Source organism: Chlamydotis macqueenii, chromosome 2, assembly GCF_036417535.1.
Source record: "Chlamydotis macqueenii isolate bChlMac1 chromosome 2, bChlMac1.mat, whole genome shotgun sequence".
Classification (NCBI taxonomy): Eukaryota; Metazoa; Chordata; class Aves; order Otidiformes; family Otididae; genus Chlamydotis; species Chlamydotis macqueenii.
The window spans coordinates 164,010,620-164,036,334 of record NC_141557.1 but is presented as its reverse complement, the minus strand read 5'-3'; the positions used below and the strand labels follow the sequence as shown (position 1 = coordinate 164,036,334).

At 49.2% G+C, this 25,715-nt stretch overlaps 1 protein-coding gene and 1 long non-coding RNA gene across 2 annotated transcripts; both read right to left on the bottom strand.

The window, feature by feature from the left end:
* Positions 1-2,784: 2,784 nt before the first annotated feature.
* Positions 2,785-4,104, bottom strand: LOC147601916 (uncharacterized). The gene is made up of 2 exons (XR_015257755.1): positions 3,798-4,104; positions 2,785-3,328 (listed from the first exon to the last, which is right to left on the bottom strand). It is a non-coding gene; the product is annotated as an uncharacterized LOC147601916 (long non-coding RNA).
* Positions 4,105-17,490: 13,386 nt separating this feature from the next.
* On the bottom strand, positions 17,491-25,337 carry CCDC166 (coiled-coil domain containing 166). The gene is made up of 2 exons (XM_086741449.1): positions 25,185-25,337; positions 17,491-18,607 (listed from the first exon to the last, which is right to left on the bottom strand). The coding sequence occupies exon 2, from the start codon at positions 18,573-18,575 to the stop codon at positions 17,676-17,678; it is 900 nt and encodes a 299-aa protein (XP_086597575.1). The 5' UTR covers positions 18,576-18,607; positions 25,185-25,337; the 3' UTR covers positions 17,491-17,675.
* Positions 25,338-25,715: the final 378 nt, after the last annotated feature.

The following is a 25,715-nucleotide window of genomic DNA, read 5'->3' as shown; positions in this document are numbered from 1 at the left end:
GAATGAGAAGGGTGAAAGTGAGGAAACTCGTGGGTTGAGATGAAAACAGTTTTAACAATTAAGAAGAAACAAACCACCACCAATACCCCTTGTGAGGAAAAGAGAGAACAATAAATGCCCAGAAAGAGAAGTGATAAAACTGAAAACAATTGCAAATTATCAATTAAAACAACTGAGATGGAGTGAGGTGCAGGGAAGCAGGTGGGAGGTTTCAGTTTGGGGGTGGTGGGGGGCAGGCATCACCCCAGGGTCTGCAGGCAGAGGGGTTACAGGGGGCAGGGTCAAATACGGGGAGGCAGAGCAGGGGTGGAGGGGGGAGTGAGGGCATGAGACAGGAGGGCAGGGGGCACGGGGGGGACCAATCACAGGGGAACATTTCAGCGGTAAGCATTTGGGAGGGTGCAGAGACACAGAAGTGGCAGGAGGGACGGACACGAGCTGGGGACGGACGGGGACGGATGAGGGGGGTGTGGGTAGAAAGGTGCATGAGGGGACATGTGTGGGGATGACCTACACCGGGGGTCCGCTTGGAATAATCCACAGCAAACACAACTCACCTGGGATGACCCGCAACCGATAATCCACTCCAGGTAACTGACTCAGACAGACCAGGTAATCCATGCAGGGTAATCCCCAGGACTGTCCCTCCATCTGCCAGCCTTTCACCCCACATTGTCCCCAAATTGAGGCGGCATTTTTCTTTTTGCTTTCCCATAATATTAAAATCTGGGGTTTCGGCGTTTTGCCAAAATATTCAATGCTGTGTTTTTTTGGCACTATTCCACAACATAAAATTTGGCAATTTTTGCTTTTGGTTTTGTGCATGAAAGTGGGGGGGATGTGAGGGGGTGCTTTCTAGCTGCACAAATGCAGGCTGATCTGGCTTTCCTGGGAGCCTCAAATTAGGATATTTTTTCCCCCTCAAACTGATGTTAATTGGGTTCCCCCCGCATTGCAGTCCCAGATTCAGAGTTTTGGGTTATGTTTGTGCTGCATTGGCAGCTCCTACTCTGCGTGCACGGCCCTGCAGGTGAAAATCCCCTTCTTGGGGCATTGGCCCCAAATCGAGACAGGAAAAGGAGAAGGGGCAGCTTTTGAAAGCATTTTTCTCTCTTCAATAGAGATGGGAGGGAGCAAGTTTTTAAATCTTCTCTGCAAATAGGGTTTCTTTCCATTTTAAAAACCTTACATAGCACAGACACTCACACGTGTATCTATTTACACATGTTTCATATATATTATCTATTTACACTTTATATATAATATCCATTTAGACTTGTATATTTACACTTCCATACATTTACACTTACGCATCTATTCAGGCTAGTATCTATTTAGACTTCTGTACCATAGCACTCCAATACCTTTTTAGACCTCTCTATTTAGACTTTGATGGCTACTTACAATGATATCTATTTAGACTTTGTTATCTATTGACACTTACGCATCATCTCTACTTAGATGGCAGGTAATATCTGCTTAGAGTTACTATGACAGACACAGTAAGCGCAGACCGCTCGCCCTGTAGGTGCCACGTCTCTCGCTCTGGCTCTGCTCCGCAACCCCTCCCCTCAGCCCCCGTGCCGGGACAGGCTCCCCACACCACCAACTGCCCCTGGCCCCTGTTGGCCCCAGGCTCTCCTCAGCAGCCAGCCCTTGCTGCTGCACCCGCGGGGCACTCGCTGAAGAGAGAGTTGGGAGCCTCCGGACGTAGGGCTGGGCCCTCACCCTCAGTACGCTGAATGACTGGCAGGCAAACCTGGGCTGGGGGGATCTACCGAGCACCATGAGACGCTGACAACCAGACACCTGAAAAACAAAAATCTCAAATTGTATTTCAGCAGGTTAAAAAAAAAAAAATAGCACAGAAGAAAGTAGAGGAATTCAGTCAGAACAAGGGATAGGACAGCAGTTGAGCTAAAGGAGGATTCTACGTAAACAGGTCAGCTCAAAATACAACACATCTTTAAAAGCTAGAGCGATTTGAACGCTTAAAACCAGTATTAAGAATAATTGAGATGATTTTGAACACATTCATAGCATAACAGTAACAACTCTTGCTGGTGCTGGAAAACGCCTCCCCCCTTCCTTACATCACCGCTGCAGAGAGCCTCACCCCTGCCAGGCTGCAGGACAAGGGTGTACCCGCAGCAGCATCGATGCTCACGGATCCGCCACGGCAGCCCTTGCGCTGCTGCTGCACATCTTGTCTGCTTGGTCAATAAAGCCGCAAGTAAAGCGTAAAACTCTAAAGAGTAAAATGAAAAATAAATAACATATCTAATTAATTCTCTTTATGCTAAAAGGATGTGTTTATGTTTACATAAATCCAATTTAAATGCTTGTACTTAGAAAAGTATGTGATGTTCCTTTCGCATTAATTTAACACATGGAGCTGTGAACTGATACTATTAAGTTATCAGTCTCTGAAATACACAGCTGCTACTTGACTAGGAGTTTTTTGTGTGTTGCGTAATTAGGAGGGGCATCTGGCCGGCTGCACTGCCCAGGAGAGTTGCTGCTGAACTGCCAGGGAAACTCGCAATTGAAAGTGAGACAGAACTGAAGTACTGCAGAGCGCTCCATCAAAAGAACCCTGTGACATTCAGTTGCCTCTTTTTAAACACACAGAACAAATACCTAACTGCTTAAGTACACCTAATAAATTGTATGCTACAGCTACTTGGCAGTTACAGTTTAAACAATGCAAGTCCATTTGTAAACTACACAATTTTAACTTTTTTTTCAAGTTTTATTTACGAAAGAAAAATGAGTGAGAGAAGAGATTCCTCATATGGTTTTACTTTCAAAATAAAAGAAAAAAAACAAACAAACCAAATCCCCAGTTCTGCAATCCATAAGGCTACCAAAAAGGACTGGCAGATTCGCTAATGCCTTTGGCTGTACCGAAGCACGCAGAGGAACACGTTTTTACGATATTTCAACTGCTGCAACCACGAACTCAAAGACCTGCACGGCCATCAACTTTTGCAAGACCGTGCTGGGCTTGGGTGTTTGGAAGGAAATTGACTTGAGTTTCCTCTTTTTTTTTTTTTTTTTTTTAAGAGAGAGTGAAAAATCTTGTTGCTGATGACTTCTACTGTCAAGTACATCATCTCTGAAGATCCACTCTGATAGGAAGTCCATAAAATGTAACTTCTTTGAATGAGAAAGATTTCCATTCTGGAAAATCTCTTTCCAACTGAAGTCAAAAGTTACACACTGCAGGTTAAGGAAAAAGGGCATCATTGAAGCAGCAACTCACCAAAACCACATCAAGACTCACTCTTGTCACTAGTGACAAGGCTGCTATCATTTTTTGGGAAGCCTGGGAAAACACATGGAAGCAACGCTGATTTGTCCTGGTTTGTCCACATCTCTTCTTCGACCCTTATTGCTTTTAGTACAGATGCTAGCATCTCAGTAAGGTTTGAGTACTACTACAAAGATATTTTTAAAAGTTATGGACTGAAATAGCATAAAGCTTTTATCATGAAAACAAAGTCTGTTTCTTCTGAACTCTATGAACAGTTTCTTTCCTCTTCTACTACAAAGTTACTTTCACAGTATCATTTAATAGTAAGCGCACAGAAACAGAAGATTACGCTTTCAGGAAGAGAAAATAAACAGAGGGAAATAAGTTTTGCATAGGCACAACAGGCTCCAGGAAAGACCTTATTTTATTTTTAGTACTTGTGTTAAAACAGTTCATAGAAAAACTACAGGAGAGTTGGCACATTAAGAATGTTAACTTCAAAGTCCACACTACAGGTACCTTCGGAAAAACGCTGACACACCTTGTAGATGTACCTTGTACTTGCAGACCACTATAGGTCCTCTCCATCCGTCTTGTACTTTCAGGGCAGAAGAAAGAGTGACCAGAGTGAAATGGTGGCAGTTGACATTCAGCTGAGAAGGGAAGAAAAAAAAAAAAAAAAACAACAACAAACCCAAAACTTTAGCATAAAGCTGGGTAAGAATCTAAAGCTTCCTTTTTGGGGGAAGGTTTGTGAAGACTACAACTGAGTGGAGGAAAAAGTATTTTGCATCACCTTTGGTACAATTGTTGATACCAGCCCCTAGAGCTTTTGCATTTTTTAGAGAAGTGTGCCTTTTTTTGACTCCTTGGCAGCTTTAGTATCACTAGAACCACTTTCCTAGATACAGGCAGGTGACAGACACAGATACCTACACACATCTTCTCAAGCCTACATTTAGCCAAGATTTCCTCCCCCTATACAACCCAAGTTGACTATTTTTGTAGAGCAATCCATCTGTCCTTGTGAACTCCCTTGTTGAAAAAAAAAAAAGGAATGCTTTTTGTCAGGCCATTTCTCCAAATGGTCAAGATCTTCTAAAACTGCAGTCGTGCCACCAAACCTGCTTAGGGTCCCCTCCCAGCTTTTGACTGTCCTTAGATTTAACAGGCTCATGCTCAATTCCATCTTCCAACAGCAATAATACGGCACGCTCTCAGACCTGGAGCACAACTCTATGGATGTCCGCACACACCTCGCTGTTTTGATGAGGAGCCACTGAGCGTCCCTGCGAGCACAGCCGCAGGCACCGCAGCAATTTCACCTACACCGATTTCAACAACCCCGCGGCAGCGACAGCTTCAGAATATTTAGACCAGAAACAAGGGAGAAAAATAAAACAGCTTCATCCTGTGCACAGGAAAGCAGCAGAGATGGAAAAGGGTCACCATTCGTAGCACTTAGAGAACAGGCGTTCTCCCTCCACTCCTAAACCCACCTGTCAGCTCTAAACATCACAGCACTGCTGTGGCCACATCGAGAGCAGGGAACAACAGCCCGGCCACTGGGCATTCACGTGACAGGACACGAGTGGAGGGGCCTGTTTTGCCACACACAACCCTGAACCTCCTGAAAATTTACATTTACCAAAAATAGCCATTTGGAACATCTTGCCAAACAACATTTGGCAATAAGACTTTGATATTTATGACACACACAAAAGTTTTTGGTAACTCACTATTTGATTCCTGTTCTTGTTCTTCCTCCATAAATTCTACCTGTAGCATTCTACCTGCAGCCAACTTATTCACTACTGGTTCAAGCTTTTAAATGTGCTGGTATTACCAGCACTTTTACACAGCCACGTAACTTAATTGCTCTTCTAAAATTATCCAAACAAAAATTATAGCCATGAAAGAGGAGCAAAAGAGAAGCAGCAGCAAAGAGCTCTGCACACTGGCACCAGTCTACGTTGCACTAAAAAAAAAAAAAAAAAAACCAAAAAAAAAAACCCACACCACAACAAAACAACCCAAAACTCCACACCAAACCACATCACATAAAAAAAAAAAACACACAGAAATCATAACATTGTATCTTTTTTTTTTTTTCTTTTCGAGCTCATCTCTGTCTCTGCACATTGTCTTGTCAGAGCATGAAGTCCAGATGTCCTGTATCTCGATGACATTTGCATGCAATTAATACATGTTCACAAATAGTCCAGATCTGTAAGACTGGCATTACTTTGTGGTTTTAATAATCATAACTCCATTTTACCAACTTACTTATACATTTGTAAGGAAACTAAATTTTAAACACAGTTTCTCCTTGAGGAAGAAAACAATGATTCAACGCTCCCAACCACGTGGGAGTGGTGGGGAAATTGATGAAAGTGAAGACAAAGAGCAGCAACATTAAGTGAAATTTGGCTTTAATTCTGATGACGTACTCAAGCGACTCTCCAAGTCTACACCTCAGTCCTAAGAACAAGCAGTCCTTTTTTGGAAGGACAAGATTTTTTTTACTTCAAAGTCCTAAAATGAAGACTCCACTGAATACAATGTGGATTGAGCCACAGGACAACATGCCAGAAAAAATAAAATCCAAATAAAAATCAGGTTCAAATATCAGTGTCCATCATGTTTCATTCATCACATTCCTACTGGCACCTAGCTGCTCAAAAAATAACCACACTGACACCAATATTACTAAAAACCGAGTTACGCATATAAAAATAAAAGGCTATTTCCAACTTGCCCATAACATCAGTGTGAAACAACAGGAGAGAGCACTTGTCCCTAAAGCAGGTAACGGGCAGCTCTTACAGCAGATGAAAGTTCATTCCTTCACCTGAAAGGAAAACATTCGTAACTACCAACGGGCCAATTCAGAAATGAGGCGCATGCTCTCTTACCTGCAGTTTCCACCAGCTTTTCCGCACCGGCAGCAAATTTGCCTTTTCCACGAGTTTGATGGGGAGCATCTGTGGTACCCGAGCTCACAAGTGTTTCTCCCCGCTCCCCCAGCCCCACACGCGTGTGATCCCCTGGGCAGCACGTGCAGTCAGCCACGCGGGATTTGCCTCACCTGACGCAGAAGGCGACACTGGGAAAAGAGGAGGCGAAAAAGAGAGCGGCAGAGGCTGCCCGGCCCCGCGGGGAGCAACCGGGGACGGGACGGGGCTGCCCCTGCTTCCCCGCGGCCGGACACGGGCTCGGCCCCAAAACCCCCCGAGGACCCCGGGGCAGCGCTCGGCCTAAGGCCGCTTTTCCCGGGAGGGCAGAGCCCGGCCCCGCCCGCGGAGGCCCCAACCAGGGGACCCCCGACCCGAGACCCGCCGCGCCCGCAGCCCCTCACCCGCCCCGGCGCGGCTGCGGCTGCAGCTGCCCCACGACCCGGAACGGGACGGCACCCAGGAGCCGACCCCGCCACCGCCCCTCTGGAACCGCGCTGCCGCTTCGGCCCCGGGCCCGCCCCCTCCCGGACCGCCCCCGGCCCCGCCCCGCCCTCTCCCGGACCGCCCCCTGCCCCGGGCCCGCCCTCTCCCGGACCGCCCCCTGCCCCGCCCCGCCCTCTCCCGGACCGCCCCCGGCCCCGCCCTCTCCCGGACCGCCCCCGGCCCGCCCCCGGCCCCGCCCTCTCCCGGACCGCCCCCCTGCCCCGGCCCCGCCCTCTCCCGGACCGTCCCCGGCCCCGCCCCGCCCTCTCCCGGACCGCCCCCGGCCCGCCCCCGGCCCCGCCCTCTCCCGGACCGCCCCCTGCCCCGCCCCGCCCTCTCCCGGACCGTCCCCGGCCCCGCCCCGCCCTCTCCCGGACCGCCCCCGCCCCGCCCTCTCCCGGACCGCCCCCGGCCACGGCCCCGCCCTCTCCCGGACCGCCCCCTACCCCGGCCCCGCCCTCTCCCGGACCGCCCCCTGCCCCGCCCCGCCCTCTCCCGGACCGCCCCCGGCCCCGCCCCGCCCTCTCCCGGACCGCCCCCGGCCCGCCCCCGCCCCCGCCCTCTCCCGGACCGCCCCCGGCCCCGCCCCGCCCTCTCCCGGACCGCCCCCGGCCCCGCCCCGCCCTCTCCCGGACCGCCCCCGCCCCGCCCTCTCCCGGACCGCCCCCTGCCCCGGGCCCGCCCTCTCCCGGACCGCCCCGAGACCCGCCCCGCCCTCTCCCGGACCGCCCCCGGCCCCGCCCCGCCCTCTCCCGGACCGCCCCCGGCCCGCCCCCGGCCCCGCCCTCTCCCGGACCGCCCCCGGCCCCGCCCCGCCCTCTCCCGGACCGCCCCCGCCCCGCCCTCTCCCGGACCGCCCCCGGCCACGGCCCCGCCCTCTCCCGGACCGCCCCCTTCCCCGGCCCCGCCCTCTCCCGGACCGCCCCCGGCCCCGCCCCGCCCTCTCCCGGACCGCCCCCTGCCCCGCCCCGCCCTCTCCCGGACCGCCCCCGGCCCGCCCCCGCCCCCGCCCCCTCCCGGACCGCCCCCTGCCCCGCCCCGCCCTCTCCCGGACCGCCCCCGGCCCGCCCCCGGCCCCGCCCTCTCCCGGACCGCCCCCGGCCCCGCCCCGCCCTCTCCCGGACCGCCCCCGCCCCGCCCTCTCCCGGACCGCCCCCGGCCCCGGCCCCGCCCTCTCCCGGACCGCCCCCGGCCCCGCCCCGCCCTCTCCCGGACCGCCCCCGCCCCGCCCTCTCCCGGACCGCCCCCGGCCACGGCCCCGCCCTCTCCCGGACCGCCCCCTGCCCCGCCCCGCCCTCTCCCGGACCGCCCCCGGCCCCGCCCCGCCCTCTCCCGGACCGCCCCCGCCCCGCCCTCTCCCGGACCGCCCCCGGCCCCGGCCCCGCCCTCTCCCGGACCGCCCCCCGGCCCCGGCCCCGCCCTCTCCCGGACCGCCCCCGGCCCCGCCCCGCCCTCTCCCGGACCGCCCCCGGCCCCGCCCCGCCCTCTCCCGGACCGCCCCCGGCCCCGCCCCGCCCTCTCCCGGACCGCCCCCCGGCCCCGGCCCCGCCCTCTCCCGGACCGCCCCCGGCCCCGCCCCGCCCTCTCCCGGACCGCCCCCTGCCCCGCCCCGCCCTCTCCCGGACCGCCCCCGGCCCCGGGCCCGCCCTCTCCCGGACCGCCCCCGCCCCGCCCTCTCCCGGACCGCCCCCGGCCCCGGGCCCGCCCTCTCCCGGACCGCCCCCGCCCCCGGGCCCGCCCCCGGGCCCGCCCCGCGCGCTCCCAGCCCGTATGGGATACGGCGAGGCGGGGCAGGACGGAGGGCGAGAAAAAGTAGAAAACTGAAGGGCAGAGAGAGAGAAAGGTGCAAAGAAAAGGACAGAGAGGGCAAGAGCGGCAGCGACGAGGAGCCCTGCAGAGAGGGAGCAAGAGAGCGCAGGGCCGCGGAGCAGGCCGGGGCGGGGGAAGGGGAGGAAGAAGAAAGGAGCGATGGTGACAGGGCGCACACAGACAAGGGACGGGCAGGGAACAGGACAAAGGGCGTGAGCAATAAGGAAAGGGTCATCTCTGTTCCAAGAGACCAGGAACGAAAAATAAAACAAACAGCACCGGGCTGGAGGAAGACAGAAGAGAGAAAAGGGCCAGGGAGCAGGAGAGAGGGGCAGAGAAAGGGAATCAAGGGACAGCCAGCTAGACAGGGCGGTACCGCAAGAAACGAGCGGACAGCGATACCGCAGCTCGGCTGTCGCGCATGCGGAGCGTGGCGCTCCGCCGTGCTCAGTGCTGCCGCCTGGCGAAGCAAACCCGGTACTGCAGGTGAGCCGCGCAGGCGCCGCCGTGCTGCTCGCCGCCGCCCGCCCGTACCGGCGATGCGGTGCTGCCGCGCTCGTTGCTGCCTCCCGGTAAGGAAACGCCGCTGCCGCCCCACGTGCGCGCTGCCGGCGGGCGCTCGGCGCGCAAAGCGCGGAACTGCAGCGCCGGCCCCGCACAGGGACCGAGCAGCCGGCAGGGCGGTGTGCGGGGGGCGCTGCCCGGGGGCGGGTGGGGGCCAGGAGCAGCAGTGAGGTGAGGGAGCCCCTTTGGCCGGTGCGGGGCTGTCTCCTGCCCGCCCGCCGCCTGGGGCTGGCGGGACGGGGAGCCTGCAACACCCAAGACGCGGTAGGCTGGAGGGGCCAATGGGTCAGGTGAGCAGCTCCCTTCCTTTGGCTGCCTAATTTGCTTCCTTAAAACAATCACTTCAACACTCACTTCCTTTATTTCAGACCTCTCTCCCCCTCTCCAGCCCTGCAAGCCACTGTCAGCTGCCAACACATCTGGAATACAGCTGTGGCAGAAATCCAGCTGTCATCTCACCTGGCTGTCGAAAGGCTTTTCTAGCTTTAACTCCTGGCTGTAGATATATGGCTGCCTTAGTCTGGAGTGTGCACCAGCCTCTTCTCATCCCAGCGCCTCACCCTTGAGAGAGCAGCTGCCTGCAGCAGCGGCAGAAAGAACAGCTGCTGCCCCAAGCACTGAGCAGTGACTGAGCCCCGCTCCGCAGGCTGCCGGTGCAGTGTCCCCGACCTCAGCGGCCAACGCACAGGGCCAAGCTGGCAGCCTGGGACGCAGGCACAGGGTGCAGCAGCTTCTGCTACAACCGTACTGCCCGGCCTCCCCGGGCAGAGGAAGAGGCGGAAGAAAGAGGCCTGCCGGGTGCCCTGAGAGGCAGAATTGCTGTGGATTGTGCCAAGGCTGTTTTGCTCTGTGTCTTTGTCAGAGTTACTTCCCAGAGGCTGGGAGACTGGTAGATTTCCACAGCACGAGTACTGCTGCTTGCGGAGCAAAAGGCACAATGAAGCAGCAATGCGGAACAAGGATGGGTTATCACAACAGTAGGAATAACACGGAGAGCCTAAAGCATTAGCCAAGCAGAGCTTGCACGTAACCTTGTGGCAGGGTTTAACCCCAGCCAGCAACTAAGCAGCATGAAACCGCTCACTTGCTCCCCCCCACCCCACCGCGATGAAGGAGAGAATCAGAACTGTTTAAATGAGATACCTGTGGGTTGAGATAAAAGCAGTTCAATAATTAAAAGAAACTAACAACCACCACCATTTGTAAGGAACAGAGAGGAAAAAAAAAAAAACCCAGAGGTAAATAAAACCCAAGACAGGCAAGGGATACAAATAAAAACCATTGCAAATTAGAAAGTAAAACAATTGGGATGGGAGTAGGGTAGAGGGAAGCAAGTGAGGGTGGCGTGTCAAGTGTCCGGGTGGGGGGCAATGGGCAGCTGGTGGGGTGCAGCACCCCAGTGATCAGAGGCCGAAAAGTTATGGGAGGGTGGTGCCAAATATGGAGGGGTAGAGCAGGGATGGAGACACACTGCATGAAGTGGGGGGCACAAGACAGGAGGGCAGAGGGTGCAATGGGCCAGTCACAGGCAAAAAACATCACACTGGGGGACATCTCACTGAAAAACATTTGGGAGGGCAGAGACACACGCAGAGGAGGACAGGAGGGATGGACACAAGCAGGGGACAGACACAGATAGATAGGTCATGTGTGTGCACAGAAAGGTGCATGGGGGGACTTGTATGGGGATGACCTACCCCAGGTGGTCCAGCTGAGATATTCCACAGGAAATAACACACCTGGGGTAAACTACAGGATGATCCACACCAGGTAATCCACAGCAGCACCCCTAAACCTGCCAGTGCTCCACCTCGATATTTTCCCCTAAACTGGGGTGGTTCATATGTTTTTGTTTTCCCTTGTCTGTCATACAAAAATTAGGGGGTTTGTCACTTTTCCAAAATCTTACATTCTGGAGGTTTTCAGGGCTTTTCCAAAATGTAAACACTGGGGATTTTTCCTTTTGGTTTTGGGCATGAAAATGTGGGTCTTTTTTTTTGCTTTCTGGCTGCATCAATCTAGGTAGATTTGGCTTTCCTGGGACCCCCAAATCAGTTCCCCCTCCCCCAGATTGCTCTACTTTGGCGTTTCTGCCCTCCACCCCCATCCCAGCCCTTGCAGACCCACAATCAGAGGGTTTTGGGTATTTCTGCGCCGTGACAGCAGCTCCCACTCCACATGCATGGCCCCACAGGAGAAATCTCCCAGTTGGGGGAAGCTGCTCCAAATCGGCATGGTAAAAGGGAGACAAGAAAGGGGAAGGGGCAGCTTTTGAAAGTGCTTTTACATCTTCCATAGAGGTTACAAGAAGAGGGGTGGGAATTTTTAAATCCTTTCCACAAATAGGGCTTCTTTCAATTTTAAAATTCTTATATAGTAGACACACTCATGTATCTGTCTACATGTTTCATATATATTCTCTAATTACATGTATATGTAATATCTGTTCAGACTTATATTTAGACTTTTAAATACTGACATGTGTTCTGACTATGTCTATTTAGACTCATATAGAATATCTATTTACACTTAATATATTTATTATAGACATATTAACACTTATATACATCTACTTCACAAGCTATTTAGACTTACATTGTGACACTTCAATACCTTTTCGATTTCCCTATTATGACTTAGAAATCTACTTACAATTATATATATTTAGACTTTGTTATCTATTAACACTTACACATAATCTCTAGATTACATATAACATCTACTTAGGCTTACTATGTCACACAGAGTAAGTACAGGTAGCTCTATCCATTCAGACTTTTTTCTACTTCCAATTCTTTCCTATGTATAATCTTTTGCATTTTTAAGACCTTTATTTTTTAATTTATATAGAGAGAGTTATTTTGACCTTTTTAAAACTCTATAGATCTCTACTTCTATTTTTTAATATTGTAAAATCCTTTATATAATGCAGTAAGCATAGGTTTTTATTTTGAAGTCCTCTAATCTATGTAAAATAATGTTATTTTTCTACATATATGAAAATAAGATTTTTCTCTAGTTCAACACTTCACAGCTACATTTACAGGTTTTTGGTTTTTTGATCTGCTCCCATGAATTTTCAGGTATTTTTGGGCTGTGATTCCTCTTTTTTAGGGGGAACCTCCACGACCTCCCCATCCCACACTCACCTGCTCCTCCACTGCATCATCATTCCCCCAGTGACACTCTAAGGAGTTAAAATTAAAGAACACATCTCAGTAATTCACTTTATGCTCTCAAGGTGTGTGTATATTCATATAAATCCAATAAAAACTTTATACTATCAAAAGCATATGATGTTCCTTTCGCATGCATTGAACTTGCATAGCTGTGAACGCATACCATTAAATTTAACTGTGTATTTTGGAGACAAATAACTTCACTAGGGTTTTTTTTTTGCGTGCTACATGATTAGAGGGACGTCTGGCCAGCTGCACTGCCCGAGCGGTGCTACTGAACCGCCAGGGAAATGCACCATAGAAAGTGCAACAGAAACAAAGTATTGTAGAGCACTTTGTCAAAATATTGGAAAAAAAACCCATACCGTTCAGTTGCCTCTCTTTTTAAACACTTTGAACAAATACTCAACTGTTTTAACACACCTATTAAATTGTAAGCTACAGCTATTTGGTAGTTACAGTTTAAACAATGCAAGCCACTTTGTAAATAACAATTTTAGCTTTTAAAATAATTTTCATTTATGATAGAAAACTCAGTGAGATAATAAATGCCCATAGGATTTTACTTTAAAAAAAAAAAAAACAACCAAAAACCACAAATCCCCAGTTCTGCAATACACACGGCTACCAAAAAGGAGAGCGAAAAGTGTCATTGATGATGACTTCTACTGCCAAGTAGATCATCTCTGAAGATCTGCTCTGATGGGAAGTTGTTCATGAACTGCAAATTCTTTGAATGAGAAAGGTATCCATTCTGGAAAATCTCTTTCCAGCTGTCCTGGTTTTGGCAGGGATGGAGTTAATTTTTCTCTCAGTAGCCGGTGTGTTTTGGATTTCAGGTGTGAAGAATGTTGATAAAACACCACAATATGAGTTGTTGTGAACAAGACCAAGGATACTGTTCTGCTTTCCAAGTCTTGCTAATTTGCAGATGCAGGAAACTGGGAAAAAGACAGACAGAATAATTGACCCAAACTGGCCAAAGAGAGTATTCCATGCCATGAACGTCATGCTCCATATATAAGTGGGGTCTGGCAAGGGCAGGTATCTGCCTTCCTGGCATCGTCTCGCTCTCTCATTTGCTAGCATCTTTCCTCCTACCTTGCTGGCTCCCTTTTGCTCCTTTGTTTGCTGCTCAGTTTCATTTTCATGATCGCTGCTCGGGACGGGCTGTATCAGTCATTGGGACATCAGGTGGTGAGAAAACATCCATTGTTCATTTTGTATATTTTAATATCCTTATATTCTGTTATTATTGTAGTTTTCTTTTATTATTCTAGTAAACTGTCTTCATCTCAACCCATGAGTTTTTCTTTCTTCCCAATTCTCTCCCCCATCCCACTGGGGAGGGGGAGTGAGGAACTGTGTGGTGACTCAGGCTAAACCATCACACCAACTCAAGTCAAACATTACACACCAAAGGTTAATGAAAAAGGACATCATGAAAGCAATAACTCACCAAAACCCCACCAGGACTCACCATTGTCACTAGTTACAAGGCTGCTGACACTTCTTGGAAAATTCTGGAAAAACACGTGGAAGCCACATCAATTTATGCTGTTTTGTCCATGCCTCCTCTTTGACCTTGATTGCTTTTAGTACAGATGCTGGTATCTCAGTAAAGTTTTTGACTACTACTATGAGCTACCTGAAAAATTTATTGACTGGAAAAGCATAAAGCTTTTATCATGAAAACGAAGTCTATTTCTTCTTAACTCTTACAAACAGTTCATTTCCTTTTTTAATACAAAGTTACTTTCACAGTATCATTTAGTAAAGCACACAGAAACAGAATATTATGCTTCCAGAATGAGAAAATAAACAGAAGGAAGTCAGGTTTGCACGGGAGTAATGCACTCTAATATAGATCTTATTTTTTTCAGTATTTGTGTTAAAACATTTCATAGAAAAACTATAGGAGGAGAGTTGAAACATTAGTAATGATAACTTTAAAGTCCACACTACAAGTCCCTTAGGAAAAATGCAGTCACGCATCATAGACGCACCTTGTACTTGCAGACCGCTACAGCTCCTTTCCATCCATCCTGTACTTCCAGAGTAGAAGAAATGGTGACCACAGTCAAACAGTAGCAGTAGATATTCAGCTGAGAGAGGAAAACAACCTTTAGCATAAAGCCAGGTAGGCATCCAAAGCTTCCTTTTTTTGGGGAAGGTTTGCCTTCCTCTGGTTGGAGTAGTTTTTTTTTTCCCCCTTTTGCACTGGTAACGGTGTGTGCAGCTTGTGATTTCCCACAGTGGCCCTACACAGACCATCACTGAGATCCCTCACACAGACCAGCAACTCAGTCTTCTTTCAGAAGAAAAACTCAGTCTTCTTTCAGACATACAAACACCATACATCAAAATCTTCACAGGGAGAAAAGACTTAAAAGTAAAAGGTTGTGGTATGTTTACCTTGGCTGGCTGCCAGGTGTCCTATCTTTCCCATCCTCAACAGGACAGGGCAAGAATCATAGAATCATAGAATGGTTAGGGTTGGAAGGGACCTTCAAAGGTCATCTAGTCCAACCCCCCTGCAAGGAGGAGGGACATCCCTGACTAGGTCAGGTTGCTCAGAGCCTCATCCAGCCTGGCCTTGAACGCTTCCAGAGATGGGGCCTCCACCACCTTTCTGGGCAACCTGTTCCAGTGTTCTAAAACCCGCATTGTAAAAAATGTTTTCCTAATTTCTAATCTAAATCTACCTACCTCTATTTTAAAACCATTACCTCTCGTCCTATTGCAACAGGCCCTACTAAACAGCCTCTCCCCATCTTTCTTGTAGGCCCCCTTGAGGTACTGGAAGACCGCTATCAGGTCTCCCCGGAGCCTCCTCTTCTCCAGGCTGAACAGCCCCAACTCTCTCAGCCTGTCCTCATAAGAGAGGTGCTCCAGCCCTTTTATCATCTTTGTGGCCCTCCTCTGTACTTTCTCCAACTGGTCCATGTCCTTCTTGTGCTGGGGGCTCCAGAACTGGACACAGTACTCCAGGTGGGGTCTCACCAGGGCAGAGTAGAGGGGGAGAATCACCTCCCTCGACCTGCTGGCCACGCTTCTCTTGATGCAGCCCAGGAAAAATACAACGAAAGGCTTATGGGTCAAGATAAGGACAGGGAGGCTAATCAGCACTTGCCATCATAGGCAAAACAGACTCAACTTCAGTAAATTAATTTAGTTTACTGCCAGTTAAAGTCAGAGTAGAATAACGAGAAATAAGAGCAAATCTAAAAGCACCTTCTCCTCACCCCTCCCTTCCTGTGCTCAGCTTCACCCCTGATGTCTCTACCTCCTCCCTGCAAGCAGCACAGGGGGACAGGGAATGGGGGTTGCAGTCAGTTTCTCATGCTTTGTCTCTGCCACTCCTTCCTCCTCACACTCTTCCACTGCTCCAGCATGGGGAGGTACCACCCACAGGAGACAGTTCTTCAGAAACTGCTCCAATGGGGGTCCTTTCACAGGCTGCAGTTCTTCACAAACTGCGCCAGCATGGGTCCTTTCCATGAGGTTCAGTCCTTCAGGAATGGACTACTCCTGTGTGGGCTCGTGTCATGGTTTAGCCCTACTCAGCAACTAAAATACCACACAGTCACTCCCCCCTCATCACCCCCTGCAGTGGGATGGGAAGGAGAATTGGTAAAGAAAATAAGGCATAACTCAGAGGTTGAGAGAAAAAAAAAACCTAGTTTAAAAGAACAAGAGGAAAACAAAACAGAGATGGAAAACAAACACACACCCCACCCCTAAAAAAAAATACTTAAGCATGTAATATACATGTTCAGAATGGATAGCTCATGGTGGATCCTGATGGCCAGCTTCCTTCCTCCACAGGCTGCAGGGGGATCTCTGCTCCTCCATGAACCTCCATGGGCTGCAGGGGGACAGCCTGCCTCACCATAGTCTTCACCACAGGCTGCGGGGAAGTCACGCCAGGGACAAGTTCACTCCTCCCCTTCTTCACTGACCTTGGCATCCACAGCTGCTCCTCTCACAAGCAATTTATCACAATTGGACCCAGGAAGACGCCTCTCCTATTTTCTATCATATCATATCATATCATATCATATCATATCATATCATATCATATCTTATCATATCATATCATATCACATCACATCACATCACAGCACATCCTATCCTATCCTATCCTATCCTATCCTGGATATCATATCCTATCATATCCTATCATATCCTATCATATCCTATCCTGGAGTACTGTGTCCAGTTCTGGAGCCCCCAACACAAGAAGGACATGGACCAGTTGGAGAAGGTCCAGAGGAGGCCACAAAGATGATAAAAGGGCTGGAGCACCTTCCCTGTGAGGACAGGCTGAGAGAGTTGGGGCTGTTCAGCCTGGAGAAGAGGAGGCTCCGGGGAGACCTGATAGCGGTCTTCCAGTACCTCAAGGGAGCCTACAAGAAAGATGGGGAGAGGCTGTTTAGTAGGGCCTGCTGTGACAGGACGAGGGTAATGGTTTTAAAATAGAGGTAGGTAGATTTAGATTAGATATTAGGAAAAAATTTTTTACAATGCGAGTTGTAGAACACTGGAACAGGTTGCACAGAAAGGTGGTGGAAGCCCCATCCCTGGAAACGTTCAAGGCCAGGCTGGATGGGGCTCTGAGCAACCTGATCTAGTTGGGGATGTCCCTGCTCCTTGCAGGGGGGTTGGACTAGATGACCTTTGAAGGTGCCCTCCAACCCTAACCATTCTATGATTCTATGATCCTATCCTATCCTATCCTATCCTATCCTATCCTATCCTATCCTATCCTATCCTATCCTATCCTATCCTATCCTTCTCCCCCTCCCCTCCTCCTTCTCCCTCTCCCTTCCCCTCTGCCTGCACTTCTGTTTTATTTTGCCCTTTTTAAATATGTTATCACTGAGTCATTATCACTGTCGCCAACTGGGTCAGCCCCAGCCAGGTCCACTGGACAAAGGGGAAATTTCTAGCAGCTTCTCACAGAAGCTATCACTGTAACTGTATGGTATCAGTAGATGTAGTTTGCAATTAAAAGTAACACAAAGATTGCCTCGCTATGTCTAAGAACATAATTTGCCCATGGAAAACTACTAATTAATGGAACATCAAAGTCTGATCTCAAAGAGAAAATGTCATTGTTTATTTTGAGATGTGAAGGGATTGCAGTTTCAAATGCTATCATCTTAATACAGATGTCATGAAAACTGCAGAGAAAAAGCTGAGGTTACTTTTAAGATCTAATGTCTGGATTGTGTGCTGAGCATGAGCTATGTAAATCAATTCTTTCATCTACCCACAGAACATTTACTTCTGTATATTCTGTTACCTAACTAATAGTGGCAACAGGTCACAGTCCAGCTATGTCTACTGATACATTGACGTGAGTGAGGAGTGGAGAAGTGTTTTTCAGGTTAATGGACGCATCTGAACGGGCTGCGAGAGCCGTTAGGTTTTCCTATTTGCATTGTGTGCCTCATGCTGGTGTAACCAGTGGCACATGCGTGCCATGTCCTGAGTGCATTGGTTCTCCCGAAGAAGCTGCTGCTGCTGCTCTCTCAGTTGAATTTCGGTTTTTTTAAGGATTTTTGAGTATTGGATGAGTCTGAGCAATTCCTGGCGCAGATGCCAATTCTCTGCTTTTACTTCTTTGATATGCTGAATTAGTGATTGTATTGCGGCTTCTTCTGCTCTCTTGGTAAGAACCTGGATCTTCTGATGAAAGTCCATCTCACAGTCAGCCTTGGCCTGCAGAAATCTGCTCTTGATTTTGTGCATTTCATCTGAACGCTGTATCTTTGTGACCAACAATGCCTTCTCCAGCTCTTTAATCTTTTTTGTCTGTTCCAGCTGAACAGATAGACTTTTGAAAGGCTGCAGGTCTTCAACCTCCTTGTTCATAAGAGAGTACTTCGTCTCCACGTTCATCAGAGAGCTCCTTAACTCCTTCTCTTTTTCTGTATACTGTGAGAATACCTTCTCTTTCTGCATCCAGACTTGAGATAGATCAGTTTTATTCTGGTCATTTAATGTTATTATCAGATTCTGGCACTTCTGTCTGTGTTTTTTTATGTAAGAGAGGTAAGCGTTGGTCTCTTCCTGATTCTGTCGGGCTTTCTCTTCTAGGAGTTTATTTTCCTGCAGGAAATGCTCCACTCTTCCCATGTATGTGTTCATATGTTCAGTGAGAATCTGGTATTCCTTCTGCAAGTACCCTTTCCTATCTTTGTCAAGTATTTCCATGTTGCTTATTCCTTTGGATAGATCTCCATTATTAATTCTTACTCCTTGCTTATTTTTCCCAGCACGTATGGTGTCTTGTTTCATCTGCTTTGTCTTGGATGCCATATACCACACTGGAGCTCTCAAGCTCTGGCAAACTGTAACAGAATGAAAAATTACAAATTCTAAGCAAGCATTTATGCCACGTGCATGACTGCTGCTTTTTTCCCAGTCATGCCCTCTTATGCCCTTATGTTTTCAGCTGCTTACTCTGGCAGGTAAAATATTTGACCTAATATTTTTCATGTCTGGCCTATGTCTTGAGTTGAAGCACACATGCACACACGTATATTTGTATTTTTACATTCCTAGTTGTGTTGGTTTTGTTTAGTGAGGGGGCTATGGTGGCAGCTTCTGCAAGAAGTTTCCACTTTGTCTGGTGGACTTGGCTGGGTCTAGGGTGGACCCGCTGCTGGCCACGGCCCAGCCAATTGGTGACGGAATCTTCAGTGATAATGCCTCTGTGATAACATATTTAAGAAGGGGGGAATTAAAAAAAAATAAAGAAGAAGAAGAAGAACTGAAGAAGTACAAGCAGGGGGCAGAAAGGGGGAGGCGTGAGCCTTGTGGCTCTCACCCTCTGGCCTCCCGCCGGGCAGCAGTCTGGGCCTGACTTGGCCCAGCCGCAACAAGTGAAGAGAGGGGATGTGAGAGAACCTGAGAGGCGTCTGTCTGAGGCGATTGTGAAGAATTTCTTCTGAGAGGAACGGCTGCACACACCAAGGTCAGTGAAAAAGGAAGGGGAGCAGTAATGCTGCTCCTGGCCGAGATTCCCCTGCAGCCCGTGGTGCAGCCCATGGTGGAGCAGGCTGTCCCCCTGCAGCCTGTGGAGGCCCACGGAGGAGCAGAGATCCCCCTGCAGCCCGGGAGGACTCCATGCCGGGGCAGGCGGATGCTCAAAGGAGGCTGTGGCCCGTGGAGGGCCTGTGCTGGGGCAGCCCGTTCCTGAAGGACTGCACTCCGTGCAAAAATGATCTGCACAGTTCACGAAGGACTGTGGCCCGTGGGAGGTACCCCACGGTAGAGCAGGGGAGGAATGTGAGGAGTTCTTCCCCCAAGGAGGAAGGAGTAGTGGAAAGTGACATGTGATGAACAGACTGCAAACCCCATCCTCTATTCCCGCCTGTGCCATTCAGGGCAGGGAAGGAGGTAGAGATAATTTAAAATAAAGTTAAGCCTGGAAAGAGGGAGGAGTTGGGTGAGGAAGTTACTTTGTTCTCTTTCTCATTATCCTGCTTTGGTTTTAATAATAAACAAATCGTTTTCCCCAAGTTGAGTCTGTTTTGCCCGTAATGGTAACTTTAAGGATCACTCCCTGTCCTTATCTCAAATCTCGAGCCTTTTTCTTCTTATATTATCTCTCCCTATTCCCTTGGAGGGTGGGGGGATGGAGCAAGAGACTGCGTAGCTTGGTCCTGAGTGGGGCTAAACTATGACAAGTACAGATGAAGCCTCATTCCCCCATCAAAGTTCGATTCCTGTATTTGTATTTGAAGAGACAGCTGCATCCTTTTCCTGGATTTGGAAAGTTAAGTCAGTAATGTCTTACAAAATTAGAGCAGAAAGGGAAGTGTTGCAACCAGTTTTAACCTAGGGCTTCAATGGTCAATCAATGTATTTACTCACTTTGGAGAGTGACCATGTTCTTAACCTTCTGCTGCCTGAGGTAGCCCCCCCTCACTAAATAAAACCAGAACAGTAACATAAACTGGTATTTTCTTGGACATCATCTTAACTATAATGTCATTTGAGATATGGCACAGATAACTAAATATTTATGAATACAGAGAGAATGAAAGAATTACCATAAAGAGAATAATGGCTAAAGAAACATCCTCCCAGATCCAGCCATGGAATGTGTGCCGTGGATTTAGATGGAACATTGACTGTGCCATGCAGATGTGATCTTCCCAGTTGCCTAGGACTGCGTTCTTCCCTCGGAGACGGTGGGTGGGAGATAGGTACAGAACATTATGGGCTGAACATGAATTCAGCATCTGTTGAGACCGTGCTGGATTATTCATTTGGAGATTATACACCTGGGCTACTTTATCTGTGTTCCATTTTGGTTTTGTTATAGGTGAGTAACTTGAAATTTGCTTTGGTGTTTTGGCCAAATTAAGGCAAAATGTTCTCTATTATGAGAAAGATGTTATGGCTCTATCAGAGTACATCGGTATGCAAGCTGATGCCTTGTTTTTCCTGCTGTTAGGAGTTGTTCTGTCTGGGTCCTCTCTTGCTGAGAAGATAACAGTCCTTTAATAAAGACAGTTCAATTAAGGCAGAATGAGAGGCTTCTATTTCTGCCTGTGTAATTGCCTCTTTATATTGGCCAAATGATTGCAAAGAACAATATTATCATAGATAACCTATTCGTGTTTCTGCACAAGGGCTCTAGTCTCACCACCCAAGCTGTGGAAGGCACAAGCAGGGACTGCGAGGATGAAGAACCGCCCACTGTACTCGAAGAGCAGGTTCGGGAACATCTGAGGAACCTAAAGGTGCACAAGTCCATGGGACCTGATGAGATGCATCCACGGGTCCTGAGGGAGGTTGCGGATGAAGTTGCCAAGCCACTGGTCATTGTATTTGAGAAGTCGTGGGGGTCTGGTGAAGACCCCGATGACTGGAAGAGAGGGAACATAACCCCTATTTTTAAAAAGGGGAACAACGAGGACCTGGGCAACTACAGGCCAGTCAGCCTCACCTCTGTGCCTGGCAAGGTCATGGAGCAGATTCTCCTGGAAACCATGCTAAGGCACATGGAGAGCAAGGAGGTGGTTGGTGACAGCCAACATGGCTTCACCAAGGGCAGATCGTGCCTGACCAATTTGGTGGCCTTCTATGACGGGGTGACAGCATCGGTGGACAAGGGATGAGCAATGGACATCATCTACCTGGACTTGTGCAAAGCTTTTGACACGGTCCCGCACGACATTCTTCTCTCTAAACTCGAGAGGCATGGGTTTGATGGACAGACCACTCGGTGGATAAGGAGTTGGCTGGATGGCCAAACTCAGAAAGTGGTGGTCAACGGCTCGATGTCCAAGTGGAGACCAGTCACGAGTGGCGTCCCTCAGGGGTCCGTGCTGGGCCCGGCCCTGTTCAACATCTTTGTCAGCGACATGGACAGTGGGATAGAGTGCACCCTCAGCAAGTTCGCTGATGACACCAAGCTGTGTGGTGCCGTCGACACGCTAGAGGGAAGGGATGCCATCCAGAGGGACCTGGACAGGCTGGAGAGGTGCAAACCTCATGAAGTTCATCCAGGCCAAGTGCAGGGTCCTGCACATGGGTCGTGGCAATCCCAGGCACAAACCCAGGCTGGGTGGAGAATGGATCGAGAGCAGCCCTGAGGAGAGTGACTTGGGAGTGCTGGTGGATGAGAAGATCAACATGAGCCGGCAATGTGCCCTTGCGGCCCAGAAGGCCAACCGCATCCTGGGCTGCATCAAGAGGAGTGTGGCCAGCAGGTCGAGGGAGGTGATTCACACCCTCTACTCTGCCCTGGTGAGACCCCACCTGGAGTACTGTGTCCAGTTCTGGAGCCCCCAACACAAAAAGGACATGGACCAGTGTTGCAGTTCAGCCCCGACTGGACCAGACTACACAGTCTCTCTCTCACTCCCCCCACCTTCCGAGAAAACAGGGAGAGAAAATATAAGGAAAAACGGCTCGAGGTTTGAGATAAGGACAGGGAGAAATCCTTAAAGTTACCATCACGGGCAAAACAGACTCGACTTGGGGAAAACTATTCATTTATTACTACAAATAGCAGGATAATGAGACAGAGAACAAGATAACCTCCATCCACCCCTCCCTCTTCCCAAGCTTAACATTATCTCTACTACCTTCCCCCCCCGAGCGGCACAGGGGGGAAGAGGGAATGGGGGTTGCAGTCAGTTCATCACATGTTGTTTTACGCCACTGCTTCATGGTCGGGGGAAGAACTCCTCACATTCCTCCCCTGCTCCATTGTGGGGTCCCTCCCACGGGCCACAGTCCTTTGTGGAACTGCTCCGGCTTGGGTCATCTCTTCCACGGGTGCAATCTCTCCAGAACAGCTGTCCCAGCGGGCCCTCCATGGGCCACAGCTGCCTTCAGGCATCCACCTCCCCCAGTATGGGGTCCTTCACGGGCTCCAAGTGGATCTCTGCTCCTCCGTGGACCTCCATGGGCTGCAGGGGGACAACCTGCTCCACCATGGTCATCACCACAGGCTGCAGGGGAATCTTGGCCAGGAGTCGCATTACTCCTCCCCCTCCTTCTGAACTGACCTTGGCGTCTGCAGCCGTTCCTCACAACAGGCTGGTAGATGTCTCTCAGGATCTTTTTTACATCTTATTCACTTCTCATCTCCTTTCCACTTCTTGCAGCTGGGCTGGACCGAGTCGGGCCCAATCGGCTGCCTGGCGAGAGGCCAGAGGGTGAGGCCTGCAAGGCCCATGAGGCCTGCGCCTCCCCCTCTGCGCCTCTGCCCCCGCTCAGCTTCTTCACATCTTCTCTCCTCTTCTTTTTTTTTTCTGTTTTCCCCTTCTTAAATACGTTATCGCAGAGGCGTTATCACGGAACATTCTGCTACCAATCGGCTCGGCCTTGGCCAGCAGCAGGTCCGCCCTAGGCCCGGCCAAGTCCACTGAACAAAGGGGAGCGACTTCTAGCAGTTTCCTACAGAAGCTACCACGTTAGGCCCCCCCCTCACTAACAAAACCACGACAACCAGTTGGAGAAGGTCCAGAGGAGGGCCACAAAGATGATAAAAGGGCTGGAGCACCTCTCTTATGAGGACAGGTTGAGAGAGTTGGGGCTGTTCAGCCTGGAGAAGAGGAGGCTCCGGGGAGACCTGATAGCGGTCCTCCAGTACCTCAAGGGGGCCTACAAGAAAGATGGGGAGAGGCTGTTCAGTAGGGCCTGTTGTGACAGGACGAGGGGGAATGGTTTTAAAATAGAGGGGGGTAGATTTAGATTGGATATTAGGAAAAAAATTTTTACAATGTGAGTTGTAGAACATTGGCCCAGGTTGTCCAGACAGGTGGTGGATGCCCCGTCCCTGGAAACATTCAAGGCCAGGCTGGATGAGGCTCTGAGCAACCTGATCTGGTTGGAGATGTCCCTGCTCCTGGCAGGAGGGTTGGACTAGATGACCTTTGAAGGTCCCTTCCAACTCTAACCATTCTATGATTCTAATAGACTACGTATTTATTGCCTGTGGTAGCTATGTGAAAAAGCAGTGCCTAGCAGGTCAAATACAATGCCCTGGTTTTATTTTTGAACTCCCGAGGTTTCAGGCACTTTTTGGATGAGCAGATCATGTCCGTACTGGGGGGTAGCAGGAGTCATTTGCAGTGGAAGCACTATGCCGCATTCTTTTGTCCTTGACTGGAAATGCCTTTCTAGCATGCATCCTAGCTTGTCTGCATTGTGTACAAATAGACATCACTCCACACTGTGCGTAAAAATTCTGGTCTGATAGATCCCACTCAGTGTGTGTTATTCATTCACCACCAACAGGACAGATTCACAGAACCACCAAATAGTTGAGGCTGGAAGGGACCTCAGGAAATTCACAGAATCATAGAATGGTTAGGGTTGGAAGGGACCTTCAAGGGTCATCTAGTACAACCCCCCTGCAAGGAGCAGGGACATCTTCAATTCAATTTGTGTTTAGTTGTACAGGTAAGTACAACTAAACGGAATCTGAGAAATAGGTTAGAAGACATGTTTTGTAATTGTGGGATACCAAGTAAAGGTGACAGAATAATGGTCATTGCCCTGTAAAGCGTTTTTAAAAACCTATCTTCTGTATATATCAACTTAGTAAAATATAATATATCATAGGAAAGAAATGTCTAGTAATTAGACATCATGATTTGAATGCAGCAGGGAATTGTGGAAATAACAGTAAGTGGTAATATAATTATTTGAATATATATTCAGACAGTGTGAGCACTATGCCTACAACTCTACATTAATAATTTGCTTTTTTTTTAAGCATTAATTTCAGGAGGGGGATTTTTTTTTTTAACATGCAACATTATGTTTAAAATCTGCTGAGATACTAGCAATATAAGAGGCACAGTTAAGTCCACAACAGATACTAAAGGAAGGAAAATGAATCTGTATTAATGATTCTTGCAGACATAAACAGAAAACAAAGGAGTGAATAGTACTTTGCGTGCTGAATTTCTAAACTACTTATTCAAAAGAGGAACGGTGCAATCAAGGATTTAGAACTGGAGAGAAGTCTAATGGTTTTAATGAACATTTGTAACTAAGTTACTGTATCCTAATACAACTGATAGATCAGATAGATGAACAAAATAGAATAAATATACTAACACCACTCATCATAGTAATAGCAGAACAGGTTCCAAGCTGGGAATGTGGCAGCTGCATCAGAAGTAGAGTGGGTATAGGAAGACATAAAAATCTGTATAGAAATCAGTGCAGCTGTGTTTTAGGAAACAGACTTGAAGAGCTGGCAGGGTGTCACAACGGACAAGTAGTAGAACTGAGTTAACACTAATTGTGTAGTTTTGGGGGAAAGGAAATTGTAGAGCTGTATGAGAGTTAGATAAATGACTACATCTGCACAAAAAAACCCCCACACATTGCTAAAGTTGGTATTATACAAAATGTGGGTTTTTTTTTTTTTTTTTAAAAAAAAGCACTGACCTTTCCTGCTCCTGTGATCTTCACAGATTTTCCAAATAGCTTCTTCTGGCTTGCTCTTCCTGGTTTCCTGGACAGCATTTGCGCATAGCCAAACTGTGATCTCTGAAGAATGGTGGTGTTTGTAAGCTGTGCGTGTCCATGGTGATGAAACATGCAAAGTCACAAGAGAAGCTCCGCAGCAAGATTCTCAGAGCTATTTCAGTTCCCAGCTTGGTTACGAGGCCTGGCTGTGACCTGATTTGTTATCTGTTGGCATCAGCTAAGCAGAAACACGGAGGCAGTTTGCGTTATAAGAATATGACTTATAGTGGCCACTATATAGGGAGGCAGCCTCAGCTAGCTATTAAGATGTGCTGAAGGAAAAGGAATTACTTAAGACATGGTCCTCCTTGGGAATCAGGTGCCAGTATCTACTCAAACATTTCTAGCCCATATATTTGGGTTTTCTTTCCAACAGGTTGGCCAACAGTTCCAGGTTCCACAAAGTTAGGAAGGAGCATCTGTGTATATGGGAATGTTTGTGACACTTGA